The sequence below is a fragment of the Aptenodytes patagonicus genome, chromosome Z (genome assembly GCF_965638725.1).
Source record: "Aptenodytes patagonicus chromosome Z, bAptPat1.pri.cur, whole genome shotgun sequence".
Taxonomy (NCBI): Eukaryota; Metazoa; Chordata; class Aves; order Sphenisciformes; family Spheniscidae; genus Aptenodytes; species Aptenodytes patagonicus.
Genome location: NC_134982.1, coordinates 71,893,273 through 71,915,838, shown reverse-complemented (window position 1 = coordinate 71,915,838; position 22,566 = coordinate 71,893,273). Strand labels below are relative to the sequence as shown.

Sequence of the window (22,566 nt, the reverse complement as noted above, 5' to 3'; positions counted from 1 at the left end):
ATCATTGAGGTTGGAAAAGACCTCTAAGATCGAGTCCAACCGTCAACCCAACACCACCATGCCCACTAAACCATGTCCCTAAGTGCCTCATCTACTCGTCTTTTAAATACCTCCAGGGATGGGGACTCCACCACTTCCCTGGGCAGCCTGTTCCAATGTTTAACCACTCTTTCAGGAAAGAAATTTTTCCTCACATCCAATCTAAACCTCCCCTGGTGCAACTTGAGGCCATTTCCTCTCATCCTATCGCTTGTTACTTGGGAGAAGAGACCGACACCCACCTCGCTACAAGCTCCTTTCAGGGAGTTGTAGAGAGCGATGAGGTCTCCCCTCAGCCTCCTTTTCTCCAGGCTAAACAACCCCAGTTCCCCCAGCCGCTCCTCATAAGACTTGTTCTCCAGACCCCTCACCAGCCTCGTTGCCCTTCTCTGGACACGCTCCAGCACCTCGACGTCCTTCTTGGAGTGAGGGGCCCAAAACTGAACACAGTATTCGAGGTGCGGCCTCACCAGTGCCGAGTCCAGGGGCATGATCACTTCCCTACTCCTGCTGGCCACACTAGTGCTGATACAGGCCAGGATGCCATTGGCCTTCTTGGCCGCCTGGGCACACTGCCGGCTCATGTTCAGCCGGCTGTCAACCAGCACCCCCAGGTCCTTTTCCGACAGGCAGCTTTCCAGCCACTCTTCCCCAAGCCTGTAGCGCTGCATGGGGTTGTTGTGGCTGAAGTGCAGGACCCGGCACTTGGCCTTGCTGAACCTCATACAGTTGGCCTCGACCCATCGATCCAGCCTGTCCAGGTCCCTCTACAGAGCCTTCCTACCCTCGAGCAGATCAACACTCCTGCCCAACTTGGTGTCGTTTGCAAACTGACTGAGGGTGCACTCGATCCCCTCATCCAGATCATCGATAAAGATATTGAACAAGACCGGCCCCAGTACTGAGCCCTGGGGAACACCGCTCGTGACCGGCCGCCAACTGGATTGAACTCCATTCACCACAACTCTCTGGGCCCGGCCGTCCAGCCAGTTTTTGACCCAGCGCGAGTCCACCTGTCTAAACCGTGAGCCGCCAGCTTCTCCAGGAGAATGCTGTGGGAGATGGTGTCAAAGGCCTTACTGAAGCCCAGGTAGACCACATCCACAGCCTTTCCCTCATCCACTAGGCGGGTCACCTGGTCATAGAAGGAGATCAGGTTGGTCAAGCAGGACCTGCCTCTCATGAATCTGTGCTGGCTGGGCCTGATCCCGTGGTTGTCCCGCTCATGCCTTGTGAGCGCCCTCAAGATGAACGGCTCCATAATCTTCCCTGGCACCGAGGTCAGGCTGACAGGCCTGTAGTTCGCCGGATCCTCCTTCTGGCCCTTCTTGTAGATGGGCATCACATTGGCAAGCCTCCAGTCGTCCGGGACCTCCCTCATTAACCAGGACTGCTGATAAATGACGGAGAGTGGCTTGGCGAGCTCCTCCGCCAGCTCCCTCAGCACTCTCGGGTGGATCCCATCCGGCCCCATAGACTTGTGAGCGTCCAGGTGGCGTAGCAGGTCGTTGACTGCTTCCTCTTGGATTACGGGGGGTTCATCCTGCTCGCTGTCCCTGTCTTCCAGCTCGGGAGGCCGAGTACCCTGAGGATAACTGGTCTGCCTGTTAAAGACTGAGGCAAAGGCGGCATTGAGTACCTCAGCCTTTTCCTCATCCTCGGTGACAAAGTTCCCCCCCGCATCCAATAAAGGATGGAGATTCTCCTTGGCTCTCTTCTTGGCATTAATATATTTGTAAAAACTTTTTTTGTTGTCTTTAACGACAGCAGCCAGATTGCATTCTAGCTGGGCTTTTGCCTTTCTCATTTCCTCTCTGGACGACCTAAGGAGATCCCTGTACTCTTCTTGAGTCACCTGCCCCTTCTTCCACAAGTGGTAAACTCTCCTTTTTTTCCTGAGTCCCAGCAAGAGCTCCCTGTTCAGCCAGGCCGGTCGTCTTCCCCGCCCATTCTTCTTACGGCGTATGGGGACAGCCTGCTCCTGCGCCTTTAAGACTTCCTTCTTGAAGATCGTCCAGCCTTCCTGGACCCCTTTGCCCTTCAGGACCATCTCCCAAGGGACTCTCTCAACCAGCGTCCTGAACAGGCCAAAGTCCGCCCTCCAGAACTCCATGGTTGCGGTTTTGCTGCCCCCCCTCCTTACTTCACCAAGAATGGAGAATTCTACCATTTCATGGTCGCTAAGCCCAAGACGGCCTCTGACCACCACATCTCCCACCAGTCCTTCTCTGTTAGTAAACAGCAGGTCGAGCGAGGCACCTCCCCTGGTAGGCTCACTCACCAGCTGCGTCAGGAAGTTGTCTTCCACACACTCCAGGAACCTCCTAGACTGCTTCCTCTCTGCCGTGTTGTATTTCCAGCAGACGTCCGGGAAGTTGAAGTCCCCCACGAGAACAAGGGCTAGCGATTGTGAGACTTCTGCCAGCCGCTTGTAGAATGCTTCACCTGCCTCTTCATCCTGGTTGGGTGGTCTGTAACAGACTCCCAGCAGGATATCTGCCTCGTTGGCCGTCCCCCTCATCCTTACCCATAAACACTCAACCGTATCATCATCACAATCGTTGAGCTCTATACAATCGAAACACTCCTTAACACACAGGGCCAGCCCACCACCTCTCCTTCCTCGCCTGTCCCTTCTGAAGAGTCTATAGCCATCCATTGCAGCACTCCAGTCATGAGAGTCACCCCACCATGTTTCTGTGATGGCGACTAAGTCATATCTCTCCCGCTGCATAATGGCTTCCAGCTCCTTCAGCCAGGAGCCTGCACAATCCAGTCATGCTTCAGAGTCAGTACTTTATGGCATTTTTTCACCCATAAGGTACATCACAATCTGGAATTAAAACTGTTCCTCATATGCATGAGACAGACCAGGATGCCATGTAAGTTCTTTGGGAGTTGTGGTTGTTATACAAAACTAAAACCAGACATTTCTCTTACTCATTGTGGTGAGTTGACCCTGGTTGGACGCCAAGTGCCCACCAAGCCGCACTATCACTCCCCTCCTCAGCTGGGCAGGGGAGAGAAAATATAACAAAAGGCTTGTGGGACGAGATAAGGACAGGGAGATCACTAACCAATTACCGTCACAGGCAAAACAGACTCAACTTGGGGAAATTAGTTTAATTTATTACCAATAAAATCAGAGTAGGATAATGAGAAATAAACCCAAATTTTAAAAACACATTCCCCTAACCCCTTCCTTCTTCCCGGGCTCAACTTCACTCCTGATTTTCTCTACCTTCTCCCCCCGAGCAGCGCAGGGGGACGGGGAATGGGGGTTGCGGTCAGTTCATCACACATTGTCTCTGCTGCTCCTTCCTCCTCAGGGGGAGGACTCCTCACACTCTTCCCCTGCTCCAGCGTGGGGTCCCTCCCACGGGGTGTAGTTCTTCAGGAACAGACTGCTCTAGCATGGGTCCCCCATAGAGTCACAAGTCCTGCCAGCAAACCTGCTCCAGCGTGGGCTCCTCTCTCCACGGGTCCACAAGTCCTGACAGGAGCCTGCTCCAGCGTGGGCTTCCCACAGGGTCACAGCCTTCTTCAGGTGCATCCACCTGCTCCGGCATGGGGTCCTCCATGGGCTGCAGGTGGATATCTGCTCCACGGTGGACCTCCATGGGCTGCAGGGGGGCAGCCTGCCTCACCATGGTCTTCACCATGGGCTGCAGGGGAATCTCTGCTCCTGGAACACCTTCTCCCCCTCCTTCTTCACTGGTGTCTGCAGAGTTGTTTCTCTCGCATATTCTCACTCCTCTCTCTGGCTGCAATTGTGCTGTTTTGGGTTTTTTTCCCCTTCTTAAATATGTTATCCCAGAGGCGCTACCACTGTCACTGATGGGCTTGGCCTTGGCCAGCAGTGGGTCCGTCTTGGAGCTGGCTGGCATTGCGTCTGTTGGACATAGGGGAAGCTTCTAGCAGCTTCTCACAGAAGCCGCCTCTGTAGCCACCCCCGCTACAAAAACCTTGCCACGCAAACCCAATACACCCGTATTTTAATTAATATATTTTCAGCACTTCCAGTCTTGGAAATTAGTTATGACTGTTGATACAGATGATAACTTTTATTCCTGCAAGGAAGGTATAAAGTGGACAGTAAAGCAAGGGCGCTCACCTTTCCAAAATCCCCTTCACTCCACATGGCAGTGCGCTCTCTAGTCTCACTGTGCCTTTCAACCTCAAACTTCTTGCCACAGTTGTGTCCTCAACCCCACCACAGGATGTTTGTGTCTTTTTGTCTCGTCCCTCAACACTTTATGTCAAAACCGTATTACACAACATCTTCAGGAAGTATAGGAATTTCTCACAGGCCTGCTAATAACCTCACTGATTGACAAATCTTGTGGCAGGTCCAGTAAATAAGAAAATACAAGAACAAGAATTAAGCAGGTTGTAGCTTCCCACAAGCAAAGGAGACTTGAGATCCAGTGAATCCCAGTCAAAGAGTACAGATGAAAGAAGCATTTCTTCCGTGCTGCTTTAAATACAAAGGCCACAGCTGAAATTCTTTACGCATCAGACAAATGTTGCTGTCATAGCGATTTTTCAGGACCTAGTTTGAACTGCTCTTCCTACCCAATGAGAAGGGTGGAAAAGTACAAACCAGATTACTACTCAGACCACAAGCAGATAATGAAGTACATGGCCACAACTTCTACATAGCTTCTACTTCTAAGTATGTTATTTTGGTATCTAGCAAGAGAAGAAGCTAGAACAGATTTAAAGTGTGTTGACAAAACCTTTTCTTCCATTAGGAAATGCTGATTGTGAAGATGAAAATATTATCAGAAAACATCGTACCAAGACGCCATCACCAATATCAGAGTATCTAAGAGCCAGATGCTTAGGACATTCCTTTGGCTTGGAATTGCCTACCAGACCACACCAAAACCCATGAATATGTCCTTTTTCTGTTAGTTTTTAGGACACCCTTACAGCAACAGACACTGCAACCACCTGATAGCACAAAGGGTTTATAGGGGTTGTTTGACTCAGCACAAAATGAAGCACAGATGCCAAAGCAGTCATTTTTCTGCCAACACAGTAGAATTACTGCATTCTAGCCAGCCTGCAGGCATAAATAGTAGAAAAAGCACAGAAGGAGCTATGTTAACAATTGAGAATTTGCATATTGAAAGGGCTTTAAATGAAAACTGCCTGTGAAAACTGAAAAGTAGCATGTATTGTTTGTATGTGGTGAGCGTGAAAAACAGGGAACTAACTTAAGGGTTTTGTTTGTTTGCACTTTTAAGATTCAGTGGTTAGGTTAGACGATTGCTGTTCCTAATCTGACAACAAAGCTCACAATTTTAAAAATTAAGTCAGATACATCCAGAGTAACTCAGTTGCTGATGTATTACAAACATCACGACTTCAGAAAACCAGATGCGACATACTGCTTTAGACACTGCACCATCACAATCTCCTCTTACTGAGGTGTAGCATGTTACATTCTCACAAGTTCGAATTGCAACCACACTCTGAACAGCCACTCTAAAATGGCAGCGAGTGTCATGCATTTGTCTCAATTTCCATTCTTCAATGTCCAGCTAAGGACACATGCTTCCCCTTCTCCCCCCACCTTATTGTCTGTTGCTCTGGGGGTTTAGCCAAGGAGAGAAGATGACTTGCAGTTCTGGCAATTCATTCTAGCCTCAGAATCACAACAGCATTACCGTCTTCAGTGCTGTGACCATCAAACAATAAACTCAGGTCTTACACCTTTGCAAATTCATTGCCTTTCAGTAACCTTACACTCCTACAAGAAAGTGAAACTTAAACCACACAACTACAGACACAACAGTAATAGAATTCAGTTAGTTTTGGGCTGTACCACTAAAACCCAAAATGTGTTTTCAGCACGTTTATAACAGCTGTATCTGAGTTGCCTTACTGAAGGCCAAGGTTAATAGCCACAATACTTGAAATTAATATTTGAAATGTCCCCCAACTAACTGCTCAAAAACATCTTCATTAAATTCTTACAAAAAATATTGTGATCTGTAGAACTCCACCATACACGAAAAACAAGACCTTATAACAATTGATATATAAAATGTATTTTCAGGGCTTCTTTTCTGAACAAACAATGAAACGAAGATGCATCACCACATTATCATACAAACCAGTTTTATCACTTTCACATTTACAAATATACATGTTACTCACAATAACATTCAGACAAAGCCAGAGCTTTTCAGACAAGAACAAAGATAATAAATCAGATACAGATAATTCAAGAATATATTAACAGTAACAGAATCATTAATACATTAGGTAAAAATTAAAAGTTTGCCCCCAAGCCAGTGCTCATCCTTCTGTAATCATCTAGGTCCTTCTTGTTTTGAGGTGCCTCAGTGAAAGCTATGGTTGAATAAACAAAATAGATTTTTGCAAGAATGACATAGATACGACAATTTCTAAAAGAGATGGCATCATACAGATATGGGAGCAGGGTGCTCGTGAATACAGCCAGGACAGCAGTGCAGAGAATCATGAACAAACAAATCGCATTCCACACAAAATGCATTCTGACACACTTTACATATGTAAACCTGTGTGGAAAAGAGAGAAAAACAAGTCAAATTAGAAAAAAAATCATCACCATCATAGCACTACAGTAGGGCATCAGTTGTGTCATCAAGACAGTGTAAATAGACTATATTGCTAACATCACAGAAACCCAACTGAATTAAAGTTTCTAAAGGGCTGAGCTCAAGTCACTGTAGATGCTTCCAAATGGCTAAGAGTGGAAGCTTATTTGTGCAACTCTAGGAAATCCCTTCCCACACTTCTATAGACTTTGCAGCCTAAAAGGCATGACTCTGTAACAAAGAACTCTAGCTAACCATGAGATAAACTTCTACAAATATTTTTCTGGTCTTTGGAAGACTATACTAAAGGATCATCTCTACTTCTGACAACCCTCAATGCAAATTCCAATGCAGTTCAACATACTTACATTTTGGTCTTTCATTTCTCCCTGGCAGCCCTGACAATACCTAAAAGCAAAATTGTGTATTTTAACTGAAAAAAGCCAACATTCTGTAAAACGGTTTTTAAGAAACATCTCATACATAGTAACGATTTATGGCAATTATTTCAGCTGTTCAACTGAACACACAGGATAACAGTTAATGGGAACTACAAATATTTCTTATTGCCAGAGGTGCCCTGAAATGCCCCAACATTCAACAGTGTCTCCCAGCAGCAAAGAAGCTGCTGCCAGCTATTCTTACTTCCACGACAAAAAAATTACAGGGTCCACAAGTACACTCATTCTCTCAAGTATGATTTGCATACCGTTCCCCCTGATATTCTTCCAGAGGAACTTCCTGAAAGGCATCCAAAGGAAACAAGTGATGGTAAGACCGAGCCAGGTGAGGTGCAGACACTAACGTAAGACCTGCAAATAAGGAGACATCAAAATATTACAAGAGAAGACTTACTGAAAAGCTTTTCTGTATTAAACAAGGCAAAAAGGAAAAAAGATTTTTTAATTACTCAGTGGTTCACAGCTTTTAAGAATTAAAACACAAAATTGTTCATTAGCTTCCATAATCCAAACCTGTAATCCTTTCCAGAATTAAATCCAAATATGAAGAACAAGCAAGTTGCCCAAATTTCTAATTAAAAGGTTTAACTCAGTCTTTAGAAGTCCATTTACAATGCACAGTTGTAAAGTTAGCAAGTTTTTCATCCTCATGCCATAAACAAAATGCAACCATAGAAGAGTCTTCCAATTAAATCTAAATGCACAACTCCTCTTTGGCAACGACGGTTCCGCTGTTTCACATCACCAGTTAAAATGGTGCCCAACTACAAAGCTCTGCTGCAGCCTGCTATAATACTGCCGAAGCCACGCTAACACAGGTCTGCCGGTTTTGGCTGGGATAGAGTTAATTTTCTTCACAGTAGCTAGTATGGGGCTGTGTTTTATATTTGTGCTGAAAACAGTGTTGGTAATACAGGGATGTTTTGGTTACTGCTGAGCAGTGCTGACACAAAGTCAAGGCCTTTTCTGCTTCTCACCCCACCCCACCAGCGAGTAGGCTGGGGGGGCACAAGAAGCTGGGAGGGGACACAGCCGGGACAGCTGACCCCAACTGACCAAAGGGATATCCCATGGCATCATGCTTAGCATATAAAGCTGGAGGAAGAAGAAGGAAGGGGGAGGACGTTGGGAGTTATGGCACCTGTCTTCTCAAGTAACCGTTACACGTGATGGAGCCCCGCTTTCCTGGAAATGGCTGCCGATGGGAAGTAGCGAATGAATTCCTTACTTTGCTTGGCTTGCGCGCATGGCTTTTGCTTTACCTGTTAAACTGTCTTTATCTCAACCCACAAGTTTTCTCACTTCTACCCTTCAGAGTCTCTCCCCCATCCCACTGCAGGGGGGAGTGAGTGAGAGGCTGCGTGGGGCTTAGCTGACTACTGGGGTTAAACAGTAACAGGCTAGTGTTAGCTGGGGCATGGGCTGGCACAAAATTCTTCATCACTCACTCACATGCAGTGTAAACTTCCGAGCTCTTGTTCTGCTGACAGATGCAGCTGTGGAGAATCTGTTGCTGATACACAGGATTTCTCCAGTTACACTACTACCTTGCTGAAACGAAACTCATGCCGATACAAAAACCTTGACATGAAACTAGGATGGGTGACCCAAAACTAGAATTATTTCATCCTCTTGCCAAATACACACATCTTGATAATACCTATCACGTTTTAGTCATATGCCTGTAGAAGCTAACAGGAGGACAGCTGTTACTCACACAATATTAATACCATAAAAAATGCTAATCCTCCCTCCCGCCCTCATTAAGCTGTGGGGGGAAAGGCACCGTTGGTTGCACAGTCCATTAGCATTTGCAAGACCGAAGGGCTTCCGTTTACAACTCTATAGCCTTTCATGTGTCACTGTGCAGCCTGCCCTTGGGTTCAACTTTGAAACCTTTCATCCACATGCTCCCGGAGGTGAGGGGGTACTTCTGTCCTTTTACTCCAAAGCACTCTATCTTCATGGCCTTGCACTGAGGAGTCTGAAACATTGGTGTGTCTGTTAAACCAGGATTCTTGAGGAAATTATTACCGTTCATATGTGAATCACCCTTCTTCCCCCCTTTGCTTTAGTCCTTTTAGTTTATAACATCATACTAGGGAATATGATACAGCTTTACTGTTACAGGTATAGTCCTGAAAGTCCCTCGTACGAAGCTGACATCCCAGGACACAGGAATGCAGGCTTCTTAAAGCAGAGCTGGCTTTTAATTCCTAAGTATAGTTGAATTTTTCTACCCCTTAACTCTCTTACCACTAACTTGTAATTCATCTGCTCACCTTTTCCGGCTACTCACCACAGATTTTGCATTCCACAGGAAGTTCACAGTATTTGGCTCTGCACTGGGGACAGAAATATCCACCCAGTGTAAGACCCGGCTCACTGTTGTTTTCCAATTGCCTAGAGTAGAGAGAGACAATTTAATACCTAAGAGATAACACCATAACACTACATAACTACAAATACTACATAGTTCTCACAACAAATAGTTTAAAAAGTTGCAGTAGCTTCCATGCAACAGTTCCATGTGCATGGAAGTGTCAGAAAGCAATTGATAGGGTGAGATACCAGTAACCACATTTTCCCACAGAAACAGAACAAAGACTAAATTTCCCCACATAAATGAGCCAATATATATTTAAAAAATAAAGTTATGAGAGATAACAGCATTAGTATTTCCACTTACACACACACACAAATATTCTGTATTGACTTTAAGATGCACGTTGGTACTTATTCTTTCAAACAGCAGACACTGTTTCCTTCTGAAAATTCAGACTCCCCTATCATTCCTGAAAACTGTGATCCCTTTCATTGATAAGAGCACTGGTACACTAATCAAATGAGGCCTCTATCTTAAAATTCCCTTTAAAGTCACATTAGTAAATAGATAAAAAATACTTTATTCCAGATAATACCCTTCACCCTCATCATTATGTTTATAGTGATAAAACTACTTGAATCAAGAAATGCAGGTAAAATTGGTAGTAATTACTTTGTAGCACCCTTGTGTTCTAATCACTGCACAACACAACTAAAAGCCATTTACTACCTTCAAAAAAATTTAAATGTAAATTTTAAAAAGCATATTTAACAGGGGGAACTATGGCCACATACTGGATGTGCAAATGGAAATAAAATTTCTACTGAGAAGTCACAAGACATTACTTACTATTTTTTCATGTTATTTTGCAATATTTTCACTGACAAGCAGATTTTCTAAATATGACTAATTATTATTGAATTCTTATCAGCTCATTGAATTCTAATCAACTCTACTTACGCCATGCTAAAGGATGGTTTTGCATCTTGATCAGATAGAGAAGCAATAGTATGCTGAGGAAAACCTGAAGAGAAAAACATCCCATATTACCAATTTTAAACATGCCAGTAATCTTTCAGTTTCTTACTTCAATGGAGAAGTTCAAAGATTATTCTAAATATTAAGGCCTATCTCTTTCTTTGTCTGTTTGTTATTACAGGAGAAATAATACACTCTTATTAGGTATCAAATTCTTCCTAAAGGTCTCTAACTACATCCTCCAACAAATCCTTCATTGTATTTCCCCCAACTGAAAAAAAAATCTTTTCATGGACTTCATATTAATTGAAGCTCACTGGAACCCCATTTTTGAAGAACAGTTAAAAAGAAAATTATGTGCAATGGTAGGAAAGCAGAAAGAGCACTACAGGAATGTTCACTTGAACAGTGGTTTCTAATTAAGGGGAAAACATTTTTATATGCAGACACCAAGCGTATATTCACCTTCCCAAGTGCAGTATGAGACTATAGCACTTTACGGAGGCTGTAACAGATAGCATTCTTTCTACCACTTATTTTTTACAGCTCATGTCAAGTGGGCAGTTAATTTTTCTGACTGCCATTTGGGCTTTACCTATAACAAGTAAATCTCTTCAGTATTTAAATCTACACATAAAAATACATACGTTCTTATTTGTGAAAACGGGTGGACGAAAGTGAGAAATCAATGCTGTAATTCATGGCGTTAAGAGTTGCTATTCTGGTTTAACTCCAGGCTTAAATTTATTGAGAAATACATCAAGAGAAAAAAAGGTACCTAATCCATTTGTTGAAAGAACACCACAGTAGTGCTCCTAACAAACATGTATTACATGGCCAAACAGATGGCTCTTACAGTCAGTTAAGCTTATAATAGTTGCCTTCTGCAGGGAAAAAAAACAGAGGGAAAAACAAAATAGTTTTTCATCCTTCAATTCTAAGTATTACATTTATACCAATTACTGTACAAGCAATATCATTCCACTTTAATGTTTTCAACTGCAGTTGAATAATGTGTCTTATTTAATTCTTAACTTTATTTAAAAGCTGACTACTTTGCAGGAACAACAGCAAGAAAATTGGTATGTATTTAGCAAAATAGAAGTTTAAAATAAAGACCCCAATTGTTCAATGTCTTTATTATGCTTCTAACTATTTGCATGGCTTTAACACAGAAGATGCAAAGAAAGAGAAAGACAAGATTTGCAAATCTTTTGCTAGGACTTTAACAAAACCATATCCTACCCATTCGAATAAGGGAGCACTCAGAAGTTGAACTGGCAGGTGGAGGACTAACATGATGCATCAGCAGTTCCTTATAATGACTTTCATCTAAAATAACGTGGTATGTTCCTGTCACAAAGAAAGAAATGCCTTACTCTCAGATTATGAGCAGATAAGAATACAAGCATATTCTCCAAATGCAGAAAACAACTTGAGTAAAAAAAATAATTTACCCAACCCTGCTCCTGAAAAACAGTCCTGTTAATGCTACTGAAAATGACAAGTTTTTAAACATTCTGGTGTTATTAATTTTATTAGATATGAAGGCTCATAGCTTTTTCTCCAACATTACACTGTAGTAATGATATTGTAAGAGTTACCACTGTAGTAATTGATATTAACATATTACATTAATTAAGTTCCACATCAGATAGCTTTATATGTGGAACACTAGGTTTTAAAATATATGTATTTCTTCTCTCTAGAGATGCAGCTACCAGCTGATAATAATTTCACTGTGTATCTTGTAGATTTGGGAAACGCTTAAGTTTTCTGCCAGCACAACAGAATATTCATCCTTAAATATCAAAATGCATTAATGAATAGATGACAAATTAGTTACTTAATTTCAATTTTAAACTTGTGTATTAGTAGTATAACTACTGAACTTCAGATACATACCACCAGTTTCTCGGGCAAGTACTGTACAAACTCGAACTTCAGCACTTAGGCCGATGACAGATACTCTGATCTTAACTGCTTTTAAACACTTCAAATGGAAAAAGAAAGCATACTCAAATTCATATGCAGAATAGAAAACAGTAAAAAGGTTCAAAGGTTTAAATGAAAATTAATTGGCGATGACACTGCAACTGTCTGTTTTTAGTCTAATAGCTTGGATGTTCAGCATAGTAGTCAAACTTCACTTCTGTACCTTAATTAGATCATAGATGTTGGCTGGATCGCATGTCGTCAGACTGCTGAAGACTACCAAAACCTCTCTGCTTGTATGTCCTGGCATGTGCCTAAAGAAAGTATATAGTTAATTTACTTCTGTACACTAAGCTACTTTTATGCTAAAGTTTCCAAGGACTTTAACATACTAAAGTCAGAAGACAACATGATATGAAGTCCCCTACAAATTATAAAAGACTGGCAAGATCCTTCTCTGAGCACCAGAATTTCACTTCCAAAAGCCAAACCTTTCCAGTGTCTAAAATACGGTATTTGATTGTGTAGTTGTTATCTGATTGTTTTCTCTAATGCTTAAGTTATCCCTGTACCTTATCTGTATTCTCACAGGTAAAATTCACCTTCAAACTAGCAACGCTGCATAAGTCTTCTTGACTTCTTAAAATAAAAATCTCTAATCAGTTTATAGGTGTAAATCCATTACTTTTAACTACTGTCTTTTAGTTCTTAACAGAAACCTCTCTTCCAACTAGTCATTCGAACAATTTATGACATTAACTACTAGCTTTGTTCTGGCCGTGTTTCTAGCTATAATTATTTGTTGAAACAGTCTTCCACAAATGTTTATCCCATCTCAATACCTCACATAGGTAAATTTTCAGGTAGGATAGATTTAAAAAAACTTTTTTGCTTTCTAAAGCACGCCAAAACTCCCACCAGATTACTGTGATTCAATGCTGTTTCTTTTCCTGTTCTCTTATCATTATTAACCCCTAACTCTGCCCTCTCTCATATCTTAGCCCTCTAGTAAAAAATAATTGCAGGGTCCTTCATCACCATATTCACACACAACATAAAATCATCTACTTCGTTTTAAAATATTGCTGCTTTTTATAAGCAGCACACCTCTAAATAGAAGCATCTTGTGTTAGAAAAATTAACTTCTGCATTACTAACGTATTTAACTTCTTAACAGTTTGTATTGTAAGAGGACATAAAGCTGCCTTTTAAAGACTCAGGTCAGCACGATGGAAGATGCTACTTGTAAAAAACACTGTCTCTGCCCCTCCAAAAATTCACAATCAGCATTATACTAATTATGGAAAACAAAGAAAACAAAAAAACCCCACGTATATACTAACTTTAAAGTCTGCATGGCCAAATTTAGGGAATTATACAGAGATGGCTCTCCACTGCAGTTCATATCCACTGCTTTCTTCAGAGCAGTTATGTGCTTTTTTGAGTTACCTGTAAGTGAAAAAAAAAATTCACCTGAAATAACAAGTTAAAAGAATTGAAATATTCAAACTATATATTTAATGAAGGGTACTTGTACAACAACAGTTTTCAAACTATGACTTGTAACTCTATGTTTCTCCTTAGAAATTGACCTGTTGATCAGAATGTAGAAAACAATAAAACAATATATTAACAGAAAGACTATTACTCTACAAGCACTAAACTGTTAGAAACTTCAAGAAGTCAAAAAGAATAAAATCACCATTGCATATCATTAAGTGCTTAACATGACTGTGAAGTGGCTCACAAAGTGTTTCAGCAGAAACAAAGTTTAGTTTCCTCTGTTGTCCTCAAAGTACTGTTCAAGGATTGACTGATCCTCAAATTCCTCAGTAACGTTGCTCCAGTTTTACAAGTGAATAAAGAGAAAAAATTAAGACTTCATGTCTGAAGCCACACAGATTGCTAGTGACAGAAGGCAGGAACCAAAGAAACCTTGCTTCTTAACATCTGATCAGATCTCACAGAACACACAGATGTCATAAAATACAAAATTAACAAACAGGGTGAGAAATTAACTATAGGGGAAATAAAACATACTTTAGTTGTGGTCTGGATAAAACTTGATCACAAACAAGCACGCAATGGCAATTCTAGATCAAACCAGATCAAAACAAAGACTCTGGTTTTAGATAACTTGCAATAACTTATTTTTTAAATTAAAAATATTATGTTAATGCTACTTCACTTTCAGCAGTGTCATCCAGGTAGAACTTAGAACATCAACACAAGGGATGAAAACATCTCAAATTTAAAAAAAAATTATACTACCTCCCTACCTGAAAGTTCTGTCATTTTTTCAGCTCTTTTACTCTTGGTTACAATTAAGCCAATCTGGAGAAGGAAAAAAAAAGGCAAAACTTTTCTTAGCAAGTTTAAAAATAAGTTGATTTACATTTTTGCTGTATTTTGCCTAATACTTCTTTATGGATCAGAATTACTTAACTATGCAAGTTTTCTTGTAAGTGTAACAGCAGCAGCACAACACTAGGCATCAGTTAACACACATTCCTGTATTTCCAGTACTTTTGCCACAAGGTACAAAAAGAAATCTTTCAAAATTCTAAATGCCTGAAAAAAAATATAATCAAGTCTTCTGTGCTACAATTTATGTTTAAGAAAAAGGGAATAGATGGGTTCTTATTTTCATTAGTTCCGGCAGAAACAAGAATTTCACGAGACTGGTGAGGAAGGAATGGGAAGGAATACATCAATTGAAAACAGTTTACTAGCTAGTGTTAAAACTAACTTTTAAAATAGTTTTCAGTTACTTGTTTCTTGCATGGTTGTACATACCTGACTAATAGGATTTTGGTCAAAGTATTCGTCAACAAAATATTCCAGTAACTATAAAGAAAAGTTAAGACCGTTAAAAACTAAATAGGCATTAAGCAGGTGGTACTTGCAGAACGTCCAGTATCATTTAAAAAAAAAAAAAAGTTGGAAAAAAAAAGGGGGGAATGAGCCATTCATGTCCATTTTCCTTTCACCCTAACCCTTCCATCCTTCTCCCTCCTTCCATGTTACCAATGCAATGTAAATTTCAGAAACTAGCCACCCCTTATTTTATTCACTTCATATGTTAAAGTTCTAGATTACTGTTGGTTCAAATGGAGGTTTACCACACACCAAAAAGCACTAATCCATATGAAATCATCAGAACCCAGGATTTCAATGCTTAGTGTTGTTAGAGAAGACCATATAGTACAAGATGTACAGTTCAAGTCCTCCACAGCCTGAAGCAGCAATCCAATTCAACTCCTGTCTAGCATCCATTCAAACCAGAATTCATCAAAACGCAATTGTAAGGAAAAAAAAAAAAATTCTAGATGTGTAATGAAAGCATGTTTGTTCTTCTTTCATCCCTTATTACAGGCAACACTTCAGCTTAATTTCCACATACTTTTCACAATGTGTCTTTCCATAATACATACTTACAAAGTGTTTTTACTGTACAGAAGTACTCATGCAAGGCAAACTAGTGTCACACAGATTATACTACTCAAAAAACAGGAAAATTGCAGACTAGCAACAGAAACAAGGGAAAAAACGTAGGGATGAGAGGAGAAATGAGGCCAAGCACGTAACCTAGTCAGAGGAGACTGCCATTCTTTTAAATGCAAAATGGAACTGGTTTACAGAGAAACAGTGGATTAGTAAGAGAAAACTTTTGAGTACAGAAATACCTTCAAAGTGCAAGTAAGTCTGTTCGGTTTTAAATCTTGGTCCTCCATCGTTCTTGATCCATCAACAACAACGTAAAGGTGACGCATCTGCATTTTCACCATAAGTGATAATCACTCACAGAACAGATATTTAAATGAAGTTCATTATTCCATTTACTTAAAAAAGCAACAACTTCCTCCCTCAAACAGGGAAAATTCAGTATACTGAGCTATGCAATCAACAGCAACTGAAAAAGTAATGCATTTTTTCCACTATTCCTTCAAAGTGGAAAAAAAAGACTATCTTGAAAAATGCACATTGTTCTTTTCCTCTCTTGATAAGCTACAAAACATGCACAGTTTGCACCTTCACCTCTTCATCTGAAGAGCTCAGCGTTGTATAAAGCAATGTTATTATTTACAACTCATTTAAATTAGGCCCATTTTTCACATGAAGAAAAATCGACAGTGCTAGTGTGTGTGATCTGACTGCTGTTGCAAAACACACCCTGATACAATGAATATGCCAAACCTCCACCTCTGAATATTCATGCTTCACATCCCACACTGCCAATGAACAAAGAATGTTTAAAAAAAAAAAAAAAAGTCTGGTGAAAAACACAAGCTTTGGTCTCAAGCACATTAAGTCAGCAAAAGTGTATTTCAGATTAGGCACACCACCTCTGTTCAAGTAGTTTTGGACTCAGGACAGACAAGGGTTAAGACATTAACATACCATTCCAAGTCGAACTTGTCCATGGTGTTCATAGAGTCTAATAAAACACAAAAGGATATAAGTAAAATGCAAATGAATGGTTCCTAAAACAAAAGTCTGGAACAAATCCAGTACTAGACTTCTGGCAAATATGAAGCAAAAACAAACCACACTTATTTACACTGAAAACCAGACAATTCAATTACAGATTTCATGCCTCTCAGAAAACAAACAAACAAAACCTATTTCTTACTACCAGGTTTAATGGAACTTTAAAATTTTATCCAAATTTGAATATTTTAACATAATTTGAAATAAAACAAGTCTAGATTTTATCTAGCAATTTTCTGACAATTTGAAACGGAAATCTGGTGCCATGATACCAAAACCCAGCTTGGTATTTATATTAAAAAAATGTTGAAGGATTTTCTCTAAGCAGTGCAAATTGCAACTGCAGTGCTTTGCACCGTGTTTCATCAGATCAAGACCTGACCTCTTTAACTAGCATACATCTGGGGTATCTAGCCTGTGTACATTCAGTCTTAAGGTTAAAGACAAAAGTAAGTTTTACTATTTTTTCTGGCACAGTTAGTAAGTAGCAGGCAGGAAGCATGCACCTGGAGCTCCGAAGGGGTAAGGACACAAAAATATATTGCAGGCGTGCTGATATGCTAACTCAACCTAGAGGACCCAGTTTCAGAATGATTAAGTCCTTATAACTGACCAAAGCAGTATTATTAGCAGGCTCGTGGCACCACATACTACCTTTTCCTCTTTGCCTTGAAAAGAATGTCCTCGATGGTCGCTTTCAGCGATCCGGATTCATCTTCTTTAAGAATTTCCCTACGCAAAACAGACTGTTATTGAGCAGAAGGGAGATTCTTTTTCCCGTCTTTCACCAACAAGAAGGTGAGGAAGGGAAAGGAAAGCCTACCATGTTCTTTCGTAGCCTCCTTCCCAGCGCTTGGTCCGTTCGGGTTCGTCATCCATCTCCGCGGCTTCGCCCTGCCGCTGCGGAGGCCAACGGCGGCCGCGCTCCTGACTGAAAGCCGCTCGCCCCGGCCGGGGAGGCGCAACTCCCGCCTGCAGGGAAGCCCCGTTACGGTGCCGCGCGGCGGGAGAAGGGGCTGCGAGGAGGGACCGGCCCCACGCGGGCCGCCGGCGACCGGGAGGGCTGAGGGGAACCGGACCCGTGCTCTGCCCGCGCCCGCCGTCAGGCCCAGCCGTCCCACCGCGCCGACCCGGAAACGCCGGCGCCTGCCCTCTTCCGCCTCGGTGCGCCGGCAACCCCTCCCGGCTGCCGCCCGGGCCGCAGAGCGATCGTTCCGGGGAGGAAGGACAGTACTCGCCGGCAGCCCGGGGCCTGGCGTCCCCTCTCAGGAGGGAGTGGGACGAGGCCCGGTGGCTGTCACCGGTAATGCCGGGTTTAACTTGCCCCAAGCTTCAAAAGGCTCTGAGGCCGCACCGGCCCAGCCCAGTCTCACCGCTAAGCAGGAAACGGACCCTCGGGGAAGGCGGGAGCGAAGCTGTCCGGCCTCTCAGCGTCTCCGGTGAACGGGCGACCCTCGGCATCTCAAACTGAGGAAAATACTGCTGCCGCTACAAATAAATACAGGATATTTTTCACAACAACATCAAAATACTCCAAAGAAATTATTAAAAGTATGGTAGCATAGCGAAAGCGCGTCGTGGATACATCACTAGTGTGGGCATGGAGCCCGTGGTAAGTTTCTGTCATGTCAAACCGGCTCTCGCCATCTCTCAGGGACCAGTTAACAGGATTAAGGCGCTATCCGGGTTTACATGGTATTTCTGTAATTAACTGAAGTAATTTCAGTAATTAACAGAAGAATCCAGGAGCCTGGAAAAAGACCATTATTTACAGATACTGTAGCATTGAATTTTAATGCATAATTACACTCATCAGTTACTTAATGAAAATAGCTGCCTATTATCCCGGTAGCAAAAGCACTGCTTTAATTCTGTTCTAAACCACCAAACTTGGAATTCATTCATTGCTGCACAGTTTAAGGTATATTTTCTGTAATTTTAATGTCCTCATGGGAGCAAACTGAGTAGTGGAGTAATACAAGTTTTTTTCAAAAACGCAGAATAATCTCACTGTATTCAGAATCACCTCTTTCAGGCTGGGTTCTTGTTTCGCTGCAATAGCTTTCTTTGAGGATTTCTTTTAATAAATTATTACTACAATGCTGTGAACAGTTAACTGTCAATTGCATTTAAAACATGGGTTGGGATACTTCATATTCCATTGAATGAGTGTGCTAATTGCTCTGACCAAAAGAAATTTAGTTTTTCACTAAATGTTGTGTACATTCCATTTTTTCATATATCTTTAAATTTACTGTTTGTCTCCTTTGCAAGCACATGATTTATTTTTAAAGGTGGCCAGAAAGATAGATGAAGGACTCCAGTTCATTTCCAGCAGCTCTTGGCGTTACAGATCACAGCAGAGAGATTTTGAAATATTGATTAATGTAGTAGAGCGGTGCCCGGTCGAGATACTGGGCTGGATGAGTTCTAACCATACATGCCAATGCAACTTTGAAAAAGTTTATTTTTGGTCTATAAAATAGCAAAAGTCTAGATGAGAAGATGATGTAGGGATTTCTTAGAGATGAAAACTTCCTGAAGCTACAGCTTTCCCTTCTCACTTGCTTTTCAAAATAGGGCAACAGGCTATTTTGTTTGCACGCACAACTCTGACTAGACACTAAGAGAAAGCATCAAGAAGAAAACCAGTCACAGTTTTAACACCCACTAGAAATACTGGGGTTTTGGCTGGTACATAAGTCTGGAGGGGCTTTTATTGTTCTCTCCAAAGAAGAAATCCGAAGCACTTGTACTAGTGATTATCTTCATATGCAGGCAGAAAACAGGTTGGATGTCTCACACTGAAAATGCAGTTATATTTATAGATGTTAACTAAACACCTTTCACAACTACTGTAGTAAAGATTATAAAACTACGTTTAACTATGTAACAGTAACTTTCTTTTATTACCCTTACTTTGCTATGCCCAGAAATTGACAAACAATTCTGCAGTATCATACCAGTTGATGCCAAATGAAGCACAACATGGTCCCTACATTCAGGAGTTTACAACAGCAACTAGTTCACCTTGTTAAACCTAGAGGATGATTTGTTTAAATACAAGAAAAGCATTTTTCAATTGTATGGATTAATGTCAGAGTACTTGAGAAGAAGGCACAGTGACAAAATGTTGCCATAGGATGGATTGGCCTTTGTGAGAATGAGGCAGCAGGGGAAAAACACAAATACAAGAGTACAAGGGAATAGAGGGACAGATTTGTTAGCAGAACAAACTCGCTAATAGAAAAACAGGATCAGAACTATGAAACATTAAGAACTACCAAGATCTGAAATTTGTTGTGAAAAAGAAAAAAATTATTTACATATAATTTACACATGCCTATATATAATTTGTATGTATCTCCAGAACAGAATACTATGCACAGTGGTAGAAAAGAAAAATTACTCTAACTACTCAATTATAGGTAGAGAGGAAGAAACCCAATGACATCTACAGAGTGCACATATTTTAGGAATAGTAGGGAATAAGCAATCTTTCAGGATGAAAGAATACATCATAGCCATTTTACATGTTCTGGTAATTCTACAAGGTCTTTTTATTTAAACAGGATTACAGTACAGGTTCTAGAACTGTATGAATGTCTCTAGTTATTTTGTTAGAGTGAAAATTACTGGTTTTTATGTAAAATGTACATGTAAAAATGTAGTTTTAAAAGCTTGCAAATGTTTGCTTTCCCACAACACAAGCAAAAAGAAAATGCAGTTATGCAAAAGTGAAACTCTTTCTGCACGTGAAAGAGTAGAGATCTGTTCAGATTAACATCAAAATGCAAGAAGAGGTAACAAATTAGTTTCAGGTATTTTGATGTTACATGATTATGTTTTGCTTCTACCTAAAATAATTGCAAGCAGCACTGATCCATCTCATGTCACCAAGAGTTTCCATTTCATAAGCATCGCAGTGAGGATTAGCTCAATAAAGCTAGAGATAGTTTTAGCCAAATTTCTGTGCAGAGCAATCATAACTTTACTGGATACAGTGGAAGTGTGCCAAGACTGGGTTTGACCTCTTGAATTACAGGAAAGTTGCTGAGCATCCGTTTCTAAGGAGTGTCACTCTGCATCCAAGTAAGACAATAGATGAGGAAGAAAACATTTAAACAATAGTAACATTTCCTTAAATAGGAGACAGGGAAAACACTTACCACTCTGTATCCTTCAGCCTGCTGCATTTATCAGGAGTAATTTATAAATATAGGGGAAACAGGAGAAATTAATTCGCTTTCAATTAAATCATACCTGGGAAAAATCCAAGATATTTTGAAGGAAAGCAATGAAAACTACTGAAGATGGACAACGGGGAATTCTTTAGTTTAAGAAGTCAAGATTTGCTTCTAGGAACTGAAATAAAGTTGTAGTTTGATCTACTCCCATTAGATCACATGCCATCCTTTCTTAAGAAGGAAAAAGCCCAATTTATAAAATGTTGAAATGGAAAAATTGCTGCAAGTTGACAATTTTAATAGAAGAGAGAAATGAGACTTCTTTCAGACAGGGATTTTTTTTTATTCTCAAGGCCAAGAATTTCAATGCTGGACAGGAGTGCAGGATATACAATCATTTTGTATATTATGATTGTCCAAATGCTTCAAATCCCACCACAATTTTGAGATTAATAAACTAAATACTGGATAGCTTCTTCTACAATTTCAAATCAATTAGGTTTTTCATTGCCACGAGTATTTTTAGTTGATACGCTGTCATGAAAGGTAGTCCACCCTACTATGCGATACAAACTTTTGGTTACATTTGTTAGCCGCTGCTTTATCTGCCCTGCAAAAATGTACAGATTAGTAGAGTATGCAGATGTTGCCACAGTTATCTTGATCAAGGATATCCAGCTGTTTATCAATAAAAATTTTATTGATTTATTCAAGTCCAGTTTGAAAACTATTATATTCCTGGAAACTGTAAGTCTCTTGGACATTTCCCTTTGTAGATCTGTGGAGCCAGGTGGGCATTTTCTAAGAGGAAGACTGAAGGATAAAAGTTCTTGTTAGATACACTCAGTGTCTGAGGACAGGCTGTAATTGAAAGTGGATGCTATATGCCTATTGATGTAGAGCAATATTACTTGGTAAGATTCAAATAAATGTTAACTACCTTCTGCAAAAAACCCACTCACAGGAGTAAGACCACATAGCAGACTGTTTACACGTATATGCAACAATGTAGATTCACAGGGTTGAGACTAGAGAGACTGCATAGACAGAGGTGATAATCATCTAGTAACTTTAGTTTTGTCTGAAGTATACCTTCTATTGTTTAAGGATATCAAGAGACCGCTTTCCCTGATAGTTCTGATTGTAACTAATTCTCACTCAATTTCCTCCTAATTTCTGTCTTGCATTTACCTGGCTTCAACTCTCAGCCATTAATTCTTATTTCATTAATCTCAGTTTCTCTGAGAGATAAAAATGTTTAAGACTAGTATTTTTTTCTTTGGCATGTTCAGAACACTGTTGACAAGACCCTTTTCAGTCCTCCATTAATAGGTTAGAGCAAAACCAGCTCACCAATTGTATGTACTGGAAGTGCCTGCTTAGCAGCGTTGAGGTCTGTAACGATGCAGGACTGAGCACGTACTTTACTGTAATGGTCGCAATGTGTTGCCCTGTGGGACTTCCTAAGCTGGGAAGGTAAATGCCTTCTCCTGGGGCTCCGTGCTCAGCACGCCCCACTGCCATGCACTGCACTAATCCTATTTGAAACCCAAAAG

The 22,566-nt window shown here is 40.9% G+C and overlaps 1 protein-coding gene across 1 annotated transcript in view; it reads right to left on the bottom strand.

Annotated features, from left to right (window-relative positions):
* The window catches only part of NAIP (NLR family apoptosis inhibitory protein), a 36,298-nt gene extending 18,378 nt beyond the window's left edge, over positions 1-17,920 (bottom strand). Inside the window, 14 exon segments of the mRNA XM_076362349.1 lie at positions 7,001-7,040; positions 7,342-7,444; positions 9,393-9,496; positions 10,380-10,443; positions 11,643-11,750; positions 12,303-12,390; positions 12,556-12,646; positions 13,676-13,781; positions 14,612-14,666; positions 15,129-15,179; positions 16,019-16,105; positions 16,734-16,770; positions 17,478-17,555; positions 17,647-17,920. Of these exon segments, the coding sequence (XP_076218464.1) occupies positions 7,001-7,040; positions 7,342-7,444; positions 9,393-9,496; positions 10,380-10,443; positions 11,643-11,750; positions 12,303-12,390; positions 12,556-12,646; positions 13,676-13,781; positions 14,612-14,666; positions 15,129-15,179; positions 16,019-16,105; positions 16,734-16,770; positions 17,478-17,555; positions 17,647-17,702 (1,068 nt within the window). The 5' untranslated portion in view covers positions 17,703-17,920.
* Positions 17,921-22,566: the final 4,646 nt, after the last annotated feature.